We start from the raw sequence: 13,872 nt of genomic DNA, 5'->3' as shown, positions 1-13,872 counted from the left end.
GCTTCCACACACAGCAGTTGGGTAAATGGCCGGCTAATCTATTGGGTAGTTGTTATGGAATGTTGGCCAGGACACCAGGAGAACTTCCAGCTCCACTTTAAATACTGTAAGATCTTTCACATTTAGCTGAGGGAAGAGCCAAAGCCAGTGTTAAAGACGACACCTCCAACATCGCAGCATTCCCTCAGATCTATAAGGAGATTTATTGATGTGGAATGTTTTTCTTATAGGGATCATGAATTCTTTTGTAATGAAAGCACTAAATGCTGGATTAACTCAGCAGGTCTGGCAGCATCTGTGGAGAGAGAATAAGAGTTAATGTTTCACGACCGTATGACCCTTCTTCAGAGCTTTTATTGTATGACTTTTTTTGCTTTGCTTGTCCCTGAATTATTTTGCTGAGTCTTGTTAGGAAGCTAAAGGTAGTTTTAAGAGATTTATATTGGTATTTGTAAACAGGAAATAAGGTATAGTTTTAAGTGTGTTTAATTTAAGATTTCTGTGCCTGGAACAGTAAAAAGCTATTTTTGAATTCATGCTGGACAGAGGTGTTTGTATGTGTGGGGGTTGGTTTCAACTCCAGCTGTAATTCGATTGTGCTTAGAGAGCGCTATGGTGTGAAGAGTAAATAAACCAGCCGTGATTGCTTAGCAATTGAGGACTTGAGGTAGAGAAACATTTAAGTTTTAGTTTAGCTAATTTGATTGCAATTGTAGATAGATAATGAGAGAGAAGGCAGCTCTGCTCGAAGCAGTTGGTTTTAGAAGGATAAAGAGGGAACATCTTTCTCCGCCTTGCTAGAAGAAAAGCCATACTATGGAATGATGGTTGAGGGAACAGATGCCGATAATTTTAAGTCCAGCTAGTTGTGGAGACTAGAGAAACGAAGAAAAGTTTCCAAGATGTCTGGAGTTAACAGAACAGAGGAAACTGGGAACCAGAACAGATTACTGTTCAGTAAAGCCACAAGAGAGTTGAAACGGTATTGGATTGTGAGAGGCCAGAAATATATCTGCTGTAGTGCTTCAGTTTGTGAGAAAGTACTAGTTTTGGAAGCATTATTTGAAATAATTGTGGAAATCGGTGGCTGGACCTCTAAGTTTGTATCAAGCCTTTAAGACAAAGGAAATCTGAAGGGAGAAGTGTAAAATCTGAAAGCAAAAACCTTGATGGAAACAGCGGAAGCAAAGCATATTTTACAAGATTTGAAGTGTGACTTTTGAAAGTGGAATTTGAATTCACGGATGTGGATGTCGGAGTTTGGTGAGACACAGTGGCTCGTGGTATAAGAATCATCTGGGAGGATACTCAGTGAGACCTTCAGTCGCTGAAAGTCAGCGCGCAGGTACAGGAGGCAGTAAAGAAGGCCAATGGTATGTTGGCCTTCATAGAGAGAGGATTTGAGTAGGAATAGAGATGTTTTACTGCAATTGTATAGGGTGTTGGTGAGGCCACACCTGGAGTATTGTGTGTAGTTTTGGTGTCCTTATCGGAGGGAGGATGTTCTTGCACTAGAGGGAGTGCTGCGAGGGTTTACCAGGCTGATTCCTGGAATGGCAGGACTGTCATATGAGGAGAGACTAAATCAGTTAGGATTATATTCATTGGAGATTAGAAGAGGGAGAGGGGATCTCATAGAAACTTACAAAATTCTAACAAGATTAGATGGGGCAGATTCAGACAGAATGTTCCTGATGGTGGGGAGCCCAGAACCAGGGGTCATAGTTTGAGGATAAGGGGTAAACCATTTAGGACTGAGGTGAGGAGAAATATCTTCACCCAGAGAGAGTGGTGAATCTGTGCAATTCACTAGCACCGAAAGTAGTTGAGGCCAAAACGTTGTGTAATTTCAAGGAGGAATTAGATACAGCTCTTGGGGCTGAAGGGATCATGGGATATGGGGGGGAAGGTGGGATCAGGATATTGAACTTGATGATCAGCCATGATCGTAATGAATGGCGGAGCGGCCTGAAGGGCTGAATTACCACCTCCTTCTGTTTTCTATGTTTCTATGATTTTGACGAGAAATCCACACACGTTCACTTGGGTTCAGAGAGGTATGCATCTTACCATAGTCATCTGTGTGGTCAAAAGGGACTTTGTGGGTGTTCATTAGACCATTGTAGATTAAGATGTACTTTGTAATCTGTGTTAATCCTAAAACCTGTGTGTAATTGTAAAGCTAAGGGGAAGTAAAGGAGTATTGTATGATAGTCCAATTGTTAATTGTTTAATTAATTAATAGCGCTGTGACACTGTTCCTCCATGTTTTATATTGGTCGTTTGAGCCAGGGCTCCATTCTGGGATCTTGCTATGACACCAACTGGGATCATAACAGTCTTCCGCTTGCTGCTACAGCGGTTAATTTACTTTGTTTGCTTTGCTCCAGGTGAATGTGGACCCAGAAGACCTGATACCAAACCTTCCCAAACCAAAGGATCTGCAACCATTTCCAACCACTCAGGCAGTGGTGAGTACCATCCACATGGAAGCCCTTTGACCTTGTACTGGAATATTCTCCATATAAAACGTTCAGATGGAAACATGTTGCTGGCTACTCCCAGGATAATGGTTCAATTGGTCATTGCTGGAATGTTTTCTGGTCATACACTATAGGGGCTGTTTAGCACAGGGCTAAATCGCTGGCTTTGAAAGCAGACCAAGCAGGCCAGCAGCACGGTTTGATTCCCGTAACAGCCTCCCCGAACAGGCGCCGGAATGTGGCGACTAGGGGCTTTTCACAGTAACTTCATTTGAAGCCTACTCGTGACAATAAGTGATTTTCATTTCATTTGACTCTTGTGCCCTGTGTGGAACCTTGCATACAATCCTCACTTTTTACACGCTAGAGTTTTGATTCTACATTTAATTGAATCTTGTGTACACTGCAGTATATGTTCCAGAGTAGAAGCACCTTATGATATTTTAATGTGAAAGGTGCTCTATAAACACAAGCTGTTGTTTTATTTTCGGGCCTTGGAATACACTCACATCATTCTTAATTTGCAACTGTGGCTCCATGAGCTGGAATTTTTACATTCATTCCAGAACTAATTTGGCAACCCTCCTTTCAGAAACGTTAGCTGCAGAGTTTGCCTAATTGTATGCAATGCTCCCAGGGATTACCGAGGCCTGGCTACAAAGTCTCGGGACAGGCAATTAAACATTGCAGGGTGCTGCATATTCAGGAAGTGGTGTCGCTGTATTTATTTGGGTTATCACGGTAGCAGTAGCAAATAGGGCCACCGATGTCGGCAAGATACAAATAGAATCATTATGGATAGAGAGAAAAGACCCCTACATTAGTCTCTGCTGTCTACAGACCACTTCATTGAGGATGGGAGGTGGAGGATGGAAAATGCAAATTGGGAAATTGACTTTAAAACAGGAATAATATAAAGGATTTCAACTGCTCAGAAGAGGTAGATAGTGGGGATAAAGGAATGGGGTTCCAACAATGTGCATAGAACATTCTGCACTGTATGTTCTATGTTCAAACATACAGTGCAGAAGGAGGCCATTCAGTCCATCTAGTCTGCACCCTATCTCCGTAGCCCAATAACCCCTCCTAACCTTTTATGGTCACTCAGGGCAATTTATCATGGCCAATCCACCTGTTTGGCTGGTTTAGCACATGGGCTAAACAGCTGGCTTGTATTACAGAACAATGCCAGCAGTGCAGGTTCAATTCCTGTACCAGCCTCCCCGAACAAGCGCCGGAAGGTGGCGACTAGGGGCTTGTCACAGTAACTTCATTGAAGCCTACTTGTGACACGGGGAGAACGTGCAAACACCGCACAGACAGTGACCCAGCGGAGAATCGAACCTGGGACCCTGGTGCTGTGAAGCCACGGTGCTATCGACTTGTGCTTCCCTATTGCACACGGCTCATTTTTAACCCCATATGTAAAGAGCTGAACAGGGGATAATTCACTATTGGATTTAATGGGGACTGAACCAGAGCAGATAAGAGAAGTAAAATTAGTGGAGCATCTAGGAATGAACAGTGACCAGAATACATAATGTACTTTTAGAATGAGGGTAGCGATTGAGAAGAGTTAAAAGCTGATGTTGGTGCACTGACAACAGAACATTTGCAAAATGAAATGGGTGACCATATTGACCAGCAATGATGTAGAAAATCCCTGGGAAACATCTATGGTTTTCAACAGTGCTCAGGAAAAGTATATTCCACGAAAAGGAAAGAACAAACTAAATACTAGTAGGACTACATTGATGAATAAAGAAATAAGAAAACAATGGGAGTCAGGAAAGAGGCCCATTTATGTACCTGGATGGTGGAGAAACTCTTAAGAAATTAGGAGAGTTCAAAAAAAGAATTGGGTAGACGAATAGAACAACATAATGGTAATGTCACTGGGCTAGTAATCGAGAGGCCCAGGTTCTGGGCACGTGAATTCAAATCCCACCATAGCAGCTGGTGGAATTTAAATTCAATTAATAAATCTGGAATATAAAGCTAGTCTCAGAAATGGTGACCGTGAAACCATCATCAATCGTTGTGAAATCCAGCTGGTTTATTTTGGGAAGGAAATCTGCCATCCTTACCCGCTCTGGCCGACATCTGACTCCAGACCCACAGCAATGGGCCGAAAGGCCGGCTCCTGCTCCTGTTTTCCAACGTGGCTCTGACTCCTAACTGCAGTGGCCCAGCTGGTCGCTCCATTACTGGTGTGATGGTCAGCAAGGTCCATGACGCTGCGCCACTTACTCGCTCCTGCCCCCCCCCCCCCCGACGCTGCGACCCTCCCTCGTTCCTGCCCCTCCCTCGTTCCTGCCCCTCCCTCGTTCCTGCCCCTCCCTCGTTCCCGCCCCTCCCTCGCTCCCGCCCCTCCCTCGCTCCCGCCCCTCCCTCGCTCCCGCCCCTCCCTCGCTCCCGCCCCTCCCTCGCTCCCGCCCCTCCCTCGCTCCCGCCCCTCCCTCGCTCCCGCCCCTCCCTCGCTCCTACCCCTCCCTCGTTCCCGCCCCTCCCTCGCTCCCGCCCCTCCCTCGTTCCCGCCCCTCCCTCGTTCCCGCCCCTCCCTCGTTCCCGCCCCTCCCTCGTTCCCGCCCCTCCCTCGTTCCCGCCCCTCCCTCGTTCCCGCCTCTCCCTCGTTCCCGCCCCTCCCTCGCTCCCGCCCCTCCCTCGCTCCCGCCCCTCCCCTGCCCTTCCCTCGCTCCTACCCCTTCGACGCTGCCGCCCTCCCTCGCTCCTGCCCCTGCGACCCTCTCTCCCTCCTGCATTGCCTCTTCATTCTCTGCTGCATCTAGGAGGATAAAACCTGAGAAGTTCCCCTCGCGCCCCGTTACTCTCGCGCCCCGTTACTCTCGCGCCCCGTTTCTCTCTCTCGTCCCGTTACTCTCTCGTCCCGTTACTCTCTCGCCCCGTTTCCCTCGCGCCCCGTTTCTCTCGCGCTCAGTTACTCTCTCGTCCCGTTACTCTCTCGTCCCGTTACTCTCTCGCCCCGTTACACTCTCGCCCCGTTTCTTTCTCGCCCCGTTTCTCTCTCGCCCCGTTTCTCTCTCGCCCCGTTTCTCTCTCACCCCGTTACACTCTCGCCCCGTTTCTTTCTCGCCCCGTTTCTCTCTCGCCCCGTTTCTCTCTCGCCCCGTTTCCCTCTCGCCCCGTTTCCCTCTCGCCCCGTTTCCCTCTCGCCCCGTTTCCCTCTCGCCCCGTTTCCCTCTCGCCCCGTTTCCCTCTCGCCCCGTTTCCCTCTCGCCCCGTTTCCCTCTCGCCCCGTTTCCCTCTCGCCCCGTTTCCCTCTCGCCCCGTTTCCCTCTCGCCCCGTTTCCCTCTCGCCCCGTTTCTCTCTCGCCCCGTTTCCCTCTCGCCCCGTTTCCCTCTCGCCCCGTTTCCCTCTCGCCCCGTTTCCCTCTCGCCCCGTTTCCCTCTCGCCCCGTTTCCCTCTCGCCCCGTTTCCCTCTCGCCCCGTTTCCCTCTCGCCCCGTTTCCCTCTCGCCCCGTTTCCCTCTCGCCCCGTTTCCCTCTCGCCCCGTTTCTCTCTCGCGCCCCGTTTCTCTCTCGCCCCGTTTCCCTCGCGCCCTGTTTCCCTCTCGCCCCGTTTCCCTCTCTCGCCCCGTTTCTCTCTCGCGCCCCGTTTCTCTCTCGCGCCCCGTTTCTCTCTCGCGCCCTGTTTCTCTCTCGCGCCCCGTTTCTCTCTCGCGCCCCGTTTCCCTCGCGGCCCGTTTCCCTCGCGGCCCGTTTCCCTCGCGGCCCGTTTCCCTCGGGCGCCCAGTTTCCCTCGGGCCCCGTTTCCCTCGCGCCCCGTTTCCCTCGCGGCCCGTTTCCCTCGGGCGCCCAGTTTCCCTCGGGCGCCCAGTTTCCCTCGGGCGCCCAGTTTCCCTCGGGCGCCCAGTTTCCCTCGGGCGCCCAGTTTCCCTCGGGCGCCCAGTTTCTCTCTCGCGTCCCGTTTCTCTCTCGCGCTCAGTTACTCTCGCGCCCCGTTTCTCGCTGGCGCCCCGTTTCTCGCTGGCGCCCCGTTTCTCGCTGGCGCCCCGTTTCTCTCTGGCGCCCCGTTTCTCTCTCACCTTGCCCTCTCTGTTTTACAGGTTTACAAGGGGCACACGAACTTGGTGCGGTGTATCAGCGTGTCTCCCAGCGGGCAGTGGCTGGCCTCAGGTAACACATTCCTTCTCCACATTACATCTTTGGTCTCTGGTTGTTAGCCCTCTTAAAACAACAAATGAAATGGGAAGTAAATGTGTTAAAAGGGAAGCTGGAACATTTCTGTGGCCGCTCTATTCTGAGCAGCAGCTTTCCAGCCACTGAAATCATCCTGCACTGAGGTAATCGAGTTATTTCACAGCTCTCCAGCATTGTGTGTTTGTGTCTAGCTGCAGAATGAACTCCGATTGGAACAGTGCACGTCTGCCCCATACAGTCAGAAGATACAAAGAGAGCACTTCACTCCTGTGTTAATTTTATCTTCTATTCATTATTTACTGTAAATTTAAGGGTTTTAATCTCATTGCATCAACTTGGAGGGGTGGGGGTACTCCCGGATCCACTCCCAAACATACGTCAACATTTGGCCAGTGGCCTGCTTGCCTGGGGCTGGCTCCATTCCTACAGTGAGCAATAGGAGACCAGGATCAGAATCGACCTAACTTTTTAAAATTCTCTCCTGGGATGTCACTGGCAAGGACGGTATTTATTGCCCATCCCTAATTGCCCTTGAATCGAGTGGCTTGCTCGAGGGGCCATTTCAGAGGAGCAATTAAGAGTCAATCACGTTGCTGTGGGTCTGGAGTCACATGTAGGCCAGACCAGGCAAGGACGGCAGATTTCCCCTTCCCTAAAGGATACTAGTAAACCAGGTGGGTTTTTATAACAAGGGCCAGTGCAGACTCGATGGGCCAAATGGCCTCCTCCTGCACTGTAAATGTAATGATTTTTTTTTAAGAAAACACCGTATTGAGGCATTTATAGTTTGAATATTTCAACATGTTAACATTCTAAATAACAGAGTCCCCCCCCCTGCTCTAACTCCAGCTACCCATATCTTAGATTCCCCTCCCCTATTCTTCACTGTCATGCCTACCCCCCTCCTGCTGATGGTCCGTTTGCCGTAAAGAAGTCAATGAACAGCTACCCCCTCCGAGTGAAACTCCATATTGAACCCCTGTAGGCAAACTTAATTTTCTCTAGCTTAAGGAACCCTGCCATGTCACTGACCCACACCCCTGACTTCGGAGGCTCCGAGTCTCTCCATCCCAGCAAAATCCGTCTCTGGGCCACCAGGTAGGCAAAGGCTAAAACGTCGACCACCCCCCCCCCCCCAATCCCTGCCGTGATCCCCTCAGCCTCAGACATGCCCAAAACATATGTACATGGTTCGCGAGACTTTCCCCGCACCGCCCACACCTGTCCTCCACCTCCTCAAAAGCCCTACTCATCCAGGCCACAGTCATATGAGCCCCTGTGGGCCACCTTGAACTGGATCAGGTTAAGGCGATGGAAGCTTGGAACCTGCCTTCGGACAAAGTCCCATACCTGTACATACCAAAATCCGTTCCCACCTTGTAACTCAAACTTCTCCTCCAGGCTCGAGAACCCCTCCTCAATGAAGACATCTTTAAACCTCTCAATCCCTGCCCGCTGCCACCTCGAGTCCCCATCCAGCCCCCTCGGAGTGAACCGGTGATTGTCGCAGATCGGGACCACACCGACACCCCCTCCAGTCTCATCTGCTGCCTCCATTGCCCCCATACCCTCGGGGCTGCCACTACCACTGGGCTTGTGGAGTACCAAGCTGGCGAGAACGGCAGAGGTGCCGTTAACAGAGCCTTCAGACTCGTGCCCTTACAAAATGCCGCCTCTAGCCTTTCCCGCACCAACCCCTCTCCCACTAGCCATTGAAATATTAGCCGCCCAGTAGTAGTTAATAAAGTTTGGAAGGGCCAAACCTCCCTCCCCGCGGTAAATTCTATGATTCTAAGCAATGATAGTTTTCTGGTCACCGTTACAGAGACTTGCTTTCAATTCCAGATTTATTTATTGAATTTAAATTCCACCAGTGGTGGGATTTGAACCCGTGTCCCAGAGTATTAGCCTGGGCCTCTGGATTGCCAACCCAGTGGCATCACGACACCATCATCGCCCCAAGAGCACGGGATGGTGTGACCCAAGTCTAAAATTCAACCTGTTCATATGGGACCACTTTGTGTACACTTTGTTATCAATGCAAATTTATAAAGCAGGACACTGTCGAGGCAAAACTTCTCTCCGTGAAGTGTAATTAACCTGATGAAATTGCAGGCTCAATATGTAAATTATATTGATTTGATTGCACACTATATTGCATTACGTTTACAATAAGTAAATTATATTTCCATACGCCAATTGATTTCATTTGACAAACGTGTTTATAAAATGGTGAGAAATCTGTGCAGTTGTGTGTGATAAATGGTCACATTGTGACTTTGCACAGTACCGTATGTTGGGTCACTGCGTCTATTAACCATTCCTTTGGTGCAGTGACCGTTGTCATGTCGACACATTTATGTCCACCTTTTGATGAACTTTAATTTCCCAAAGCACATTACGGCTGATTTACTGGTTTTGAAGTGTAGTTGAAAGAAAAGAAGAAAGAAAAGTACAGCACAGGAACAGGCCCTTCGTCCCTCCAAGCCCGTGCCGACCATGCTGCCCGTCTGAACTAAAATCTTCTACACTTCCGGGGTCCGTATCCCTCTATTCCCATCCTATTCATGTATTTGTCAAGATGCCCCTTAAATGTCACTATCGTCCCTGCTTCCACCACCTCCTACAGCAGCGAGTTCCAGGCACCCACTACCCTCTGTGTAAAAAAAACTTGCCTCATACATCTCTAAACCTTGCCCCTAGCACCTTAAACCTATACCCCCTAGTAATTGACCCCTCTACCCTGGGAAAAAGTCTCTGACTATCCGCTGTTAATGACCCTCATAGTTTTGTAGACCTCTATCAGGTCGCCCCTCAACCTCCGTCGTTCCAGTGAGAACAAACCTACTTGCTTTTGTATTAGAAGAAATTTGGCATCCAATTTGTGCACAGCAAGATCCCAATAACGTAAATGATCAGATCTATTTTCGTATTGCTGACTCAGAGTTAGATGATGACCAGGACACCAAGGTCAACTCCCATTGTTTTCTTTTAAATAGTACCAGAGGATCCTTTTCATCAGGACAGTTTAATGTCTCATCCTAAAGACTGCAGCTCCGTCGGTAGAAGCCCCTCTGTGACCTCCTGCCTGGCAGCTGCCCGATTTAGACACAGCAATGACCCACCAGCGACAATCAACTGAATTATTAACTCATCCATTTGATTGGGGAGGAGCGTTGGCCAAGGCACGAGGAGCGCTTCAGCTCTTTAACTAGTTTCTTGAGAACAATAACGGTGGGCAGAAAAGTGAAGCTCCAGTTTGAGTTCTTGTCTCACAGACCAGTGCAGGATATGTCAATTGCACCACCAGTATCTTTTCATATAAACATAGAACAGTACAGTCCCTTCAGCCCACTATGTTGGGCCGACCATTTATCTTAATCTAAGATCAACCTAACCTTCACCCCTTCAATTTACTGCTGTCCATGTGCCTATCCATGAGTCGCTTAAATGTCCCTAATGACTCTGACTCCACCACCTCTGCTGGCAGTGCATTCCACACACCCACCACTCTCTGTGTAAAGAACCGACCTCTGACATCTCCCCTATACCTTCCTCCAATCACCTTAAAATTATGTCCCGTCGTGACAGCCATTTCCACCCTGGGGAAAAGTTCTATCCGTGCTTCTCATCACCTGTACATCTTTATCAAGTCACCTCTCGTTCTTCTTCTAAGGGGCTGGTTTAGCACACTGGGCTAAATAGCTGGCTTTGAAAGCAGACCAAGGCAGGCCAGCAGCATTGTTCAATTCCCGTACCAGCCTCCCCGAACAGGTGCCGGAATGTGGCGACTAGGGGCTTTTCACAGTAACTTCATTTGGAGCCTACTTGTGACAATAAGCGATTTTCATTTTTCATTTTCATTTCATTTCTCCACTCCAGTCAGAAAAGCCCAAGCTCCCTCAACGTTTCTTAATAAGACATGCCCTCCATTCCAGGCAGCATCCTGGTAAATCTCCTCTGCACCCTCTCCAAAGCATCCACATCCTTCCTATAATGAGGCGACTGGACACAATATTTCAAGTGTGGTCTAACCAGGGTTTTATAAAGCTGCAGCAAAGCCTCGCAGCTCTTGAATTCAATCCCCCTGATAATGAAAGCCAACACACCATATGCCTTCTTAACACCCTATCAACCTGGGTGGCAACTTTGAGGGATCTATGTACGTGGACCCCAAGATCCCTCTGTTCCTCCACACTTCCAAGAATCCTGCCTTTAACCCTGTATTCAGCATTCAAATTCGATCTTCCAAAATGAATCACTTCACATTTATCATGGTTGAACTCCACTTCTCAGGCCAGATCTGCATCCTGTCAATGTCCTGTTGTAACCTGCAACAGCCCTTAACACTATCTACAGCTCCACCAACCTTTGTGTCATCGGCAAGCTTACTAACCCACCCTTCCACTTCCTCATCCAAGGTATTTATAAAAACCACAAAGAGCAGAGGCCCAGAACAGATCCCTGCAGGACACCACTGGTTACTGACCTCCAGGCAGAATACTTTCCATCCACTACCACTTGCTGTCTTCTTTCGGCCAGCCAATTCTGTATCCAGACAGCCAAAATTCCCTGTATCCCATGCCCCCTAACTTTCTGAATGAGCCTATCATGGGGAACCTTATCAAATGCCTTACTGAAATCCATATACACCATATCCACTGCCCGACCTTCATCAATGTGTCTCGTCACATCCTCAAAGAATTCAATGAGGCTTGTGAGGCATGACCTGCCCCTCACAAAGCCATGCTGACTACCTTTAATCAAACTATGTTTTTCTAAATAATCATAAAATGAAAATTGCTTATTGTCACAAGTAGGCTTCAAATGAAGTTACTGTGAAAAGCCCCTAGTCGCCACATCCCGGCGCCTGTTCGGGGTCCTATTTCTCAGAACCTTTTCCAGTATTTTGCTCACCACAGACGTAAGACTGACTGGTCTGTAATTCCTAGGGTTTCCCTTTCTTTAACAGGGAACAACATTCGCCTCCCTCCAATCATCCGGTACTACTCCAGTGGAGAGTGAGGACGCAAAGATCATCGCCAACAGTGCAGCAATCTCCTCCCTCGCTTCCCGTAATAACCTTGGTCCAGGAGACTTATCTATCCTGATGCTTTTCAGAATTTCCAGCACATCCTCCTTCTTAATATCAACCTATTTGAGCCTATTAATCTGGTTCACGCTGTTCTCACGAGCAAGCAGGTCACTCTCTCTAGTTTAAGGCCTCTCCAACTTCCTCAGACTCTAGTCCTTCTCACCAGGGCTTTTTCATGCCCCCTTCTAACTCTCCTAAATCCATTTTTAAGTTCATTCCTGGCCTCCTTGGTAACCCTCTAGAGCCGTGCCAGATCCTTGCTTCCTCAACCTTACATAAGCTTCCTTCTTCCTCTTGACTAGAAGCTTTACTTCTCTTGTCACCCAAGGCTCCTTCACCGTACCATTCCTTCCTCATCTCAGTGGGACAAAACTATCCAACACCCGCAGCAAGTGCTCCTTAAACAACCCCCACATTACTGTTGTGCATTTCCCTGAGAACATCTGTTCCCAATTTATGCTCCTCAGCTCTTGTCTAATAGCAGAATAATTTCCCCATCCCAATTAAATATCTTCCCATACTGTCTGTTCCTATCTCTCTCCAGGACTATGGTAAAGGTCAAGGAGTTGTGGTCACTGTCACCGAAATGCTCTCCTACCGAGACATCTGACACCTGGCCTGGTTCGTTGCCGAGCACCAAATCCAATATGGCCTCCCCTAGTCGGCCTATCCACATATTGAGTCAGGAATCCTTCCAGTACACACCTGACAAAATCTGCTCCATCCAAACCATTTGCACTAAGGAGGTTCCAGTCAATATTAGGGAAGTTGAAGTCACCCATGACAACAACTCTGTTACTTCAGCACCGTTCCAAGATCTGCCGCCCAATCTGTTCCTCCATCTCTCTGCTGCTATTGGGAGGGGTCTATAGAAAACTCCCAATAAAATGACTGCTCCTTTCTTGTTTCGGACTTCCACCCGTACTGAGTCAGTAGACAAACCCTCCTCAGCTACCTCCTTTTCTGCAGCTGTGATGCACTCCCTTATTAACAGTACCACTCCCCCTCCTCTTTTACCTCCCTCCCTATTCTTCTTAAAACATCTAAACCCTGGAACATCTAACAACCATTCCTGCCCCTGTGAAATCCATGTGTCCGTATTGGCCACAACATCGTAGTTCCAAGTACTGATCCATGCTCTAAGTTCATCTCCCTTATTCCTGACTCTCCTTGCATTGAAACAGACGCACTTTAACCCATACCACTGAGTGCAACTTTGCCCTATCAACTGTCTATCCTTCCTCACAGACTCGCTGCATACTATTGCTGCCTGTTCAACAGCTACCCTATCCTCTGATCTATAGCTCTGGTTCCCATCCCCCTGCCAAACTAGTTTAAACCCTCCCAAAGAGCTCTAGCAAACCTCCCGCCCAGGATATTGGTGCCCCTCCAGTTTAGGTGCAATCCGTCCTTCCATGTACAGGTCCCACCTTCCCCAGGAGGTGTCCCAATGATCTACATATCTGAAGCCTTCCCTCCTGCGCCAGCCCTGTAGCCACGTGTTCAGCTGCACTCGCTCTCTGTTTCTTGCCTCACTTGCACGTGGCACCTGTCGCAATCCTGAGATCACTACTCTGCTTGTCCTGCTCTTTAGATTCCAACCTAACTCCCTAAAATCACTTTTTATATCCTCATCTGTTTTCTTAGCTATATCATTGGTGCCAATGTGCACCACGACTTCTGGTTGCTCACCCTCCCCATTAAGAATCCTGTAGACAGGGCGGCGCAGTGGGTTAGCAATGCTGCCTCACGGCGCTGAGGTCCCAGGTTCGATCCCGGCTCTGGGTCACTGTCCATGTGGAGTTTGCACATTCTCCCCGTGTTTGCGTGGGTTTCGTCCCCACAACCCAAAGATGTGCAGGGTAGGTGGATTGGCCAAACTAAATTGCCCCATAATTGGAAAAAATGAATTGGGTATTAAAAACAAGAAACATCCTGTAGACTCAATCTGAGACATCCCTGGCACCCAGGAGGCAACATACCTTCCGGGAGTCTCGTTATCGACCACAGAATCTCCTATCCATTCCCTAACCATTGAGTCTCCTATCACTATCGCTTTTCTGTTCTCCCCCCTTCCCTTGAGCCACAGAGCCAGGCTCAATGTGAGAGACCTGACCGCTAGGGCCTGCTTCT

The 13,872-nt window shown here is 48.8% G+C and overlaps 1 protein-coding gene across 1 annotated transcript in view; it reads left to right on the top strand.

Annotated features, from left to right (window-relative positions):
• The window catches only part of bop1 (BOP1 ribosomal biogenesis factor), a 169,312-nt gene that overhangs the window by 147,377 nt on the left and 8,063 nt on the right, over nt 1-13,872 (top strand). The window contains exons 9-10 of the mRNA XM_038796475.1: nt 2,391-2,471; nt 6,551-6,620. Coding sequence (XP_038652403.1) covers nt 2,391-2,471; nt 6,551-6,620 — 151 coding nt within the window. The remainder of the gene's footprint in view (nt 1-2,390; nt 2,472-6,550; nt 6,621-13,872) is intronic.

This window comes from Scyliorhinus canicula, chromosome 5, assembly GCF_902713615.1.
Source record: "Scyliorhinus canicula chromosome 5, sScyCan1.1, whole genome shotgun sequence".
Classification (NCBI taxonomy): domain Eukaryota; kingdom Metazoa; phylum Chordata; class Chondrichthyes; order Carcharhiniformes; family Scyliorhinidae; genus Scyliorhinus; species Scyliorhinus canicula.
This window is presented reverse-complemented; position numbering and strand designations above follow the sequence as displayed.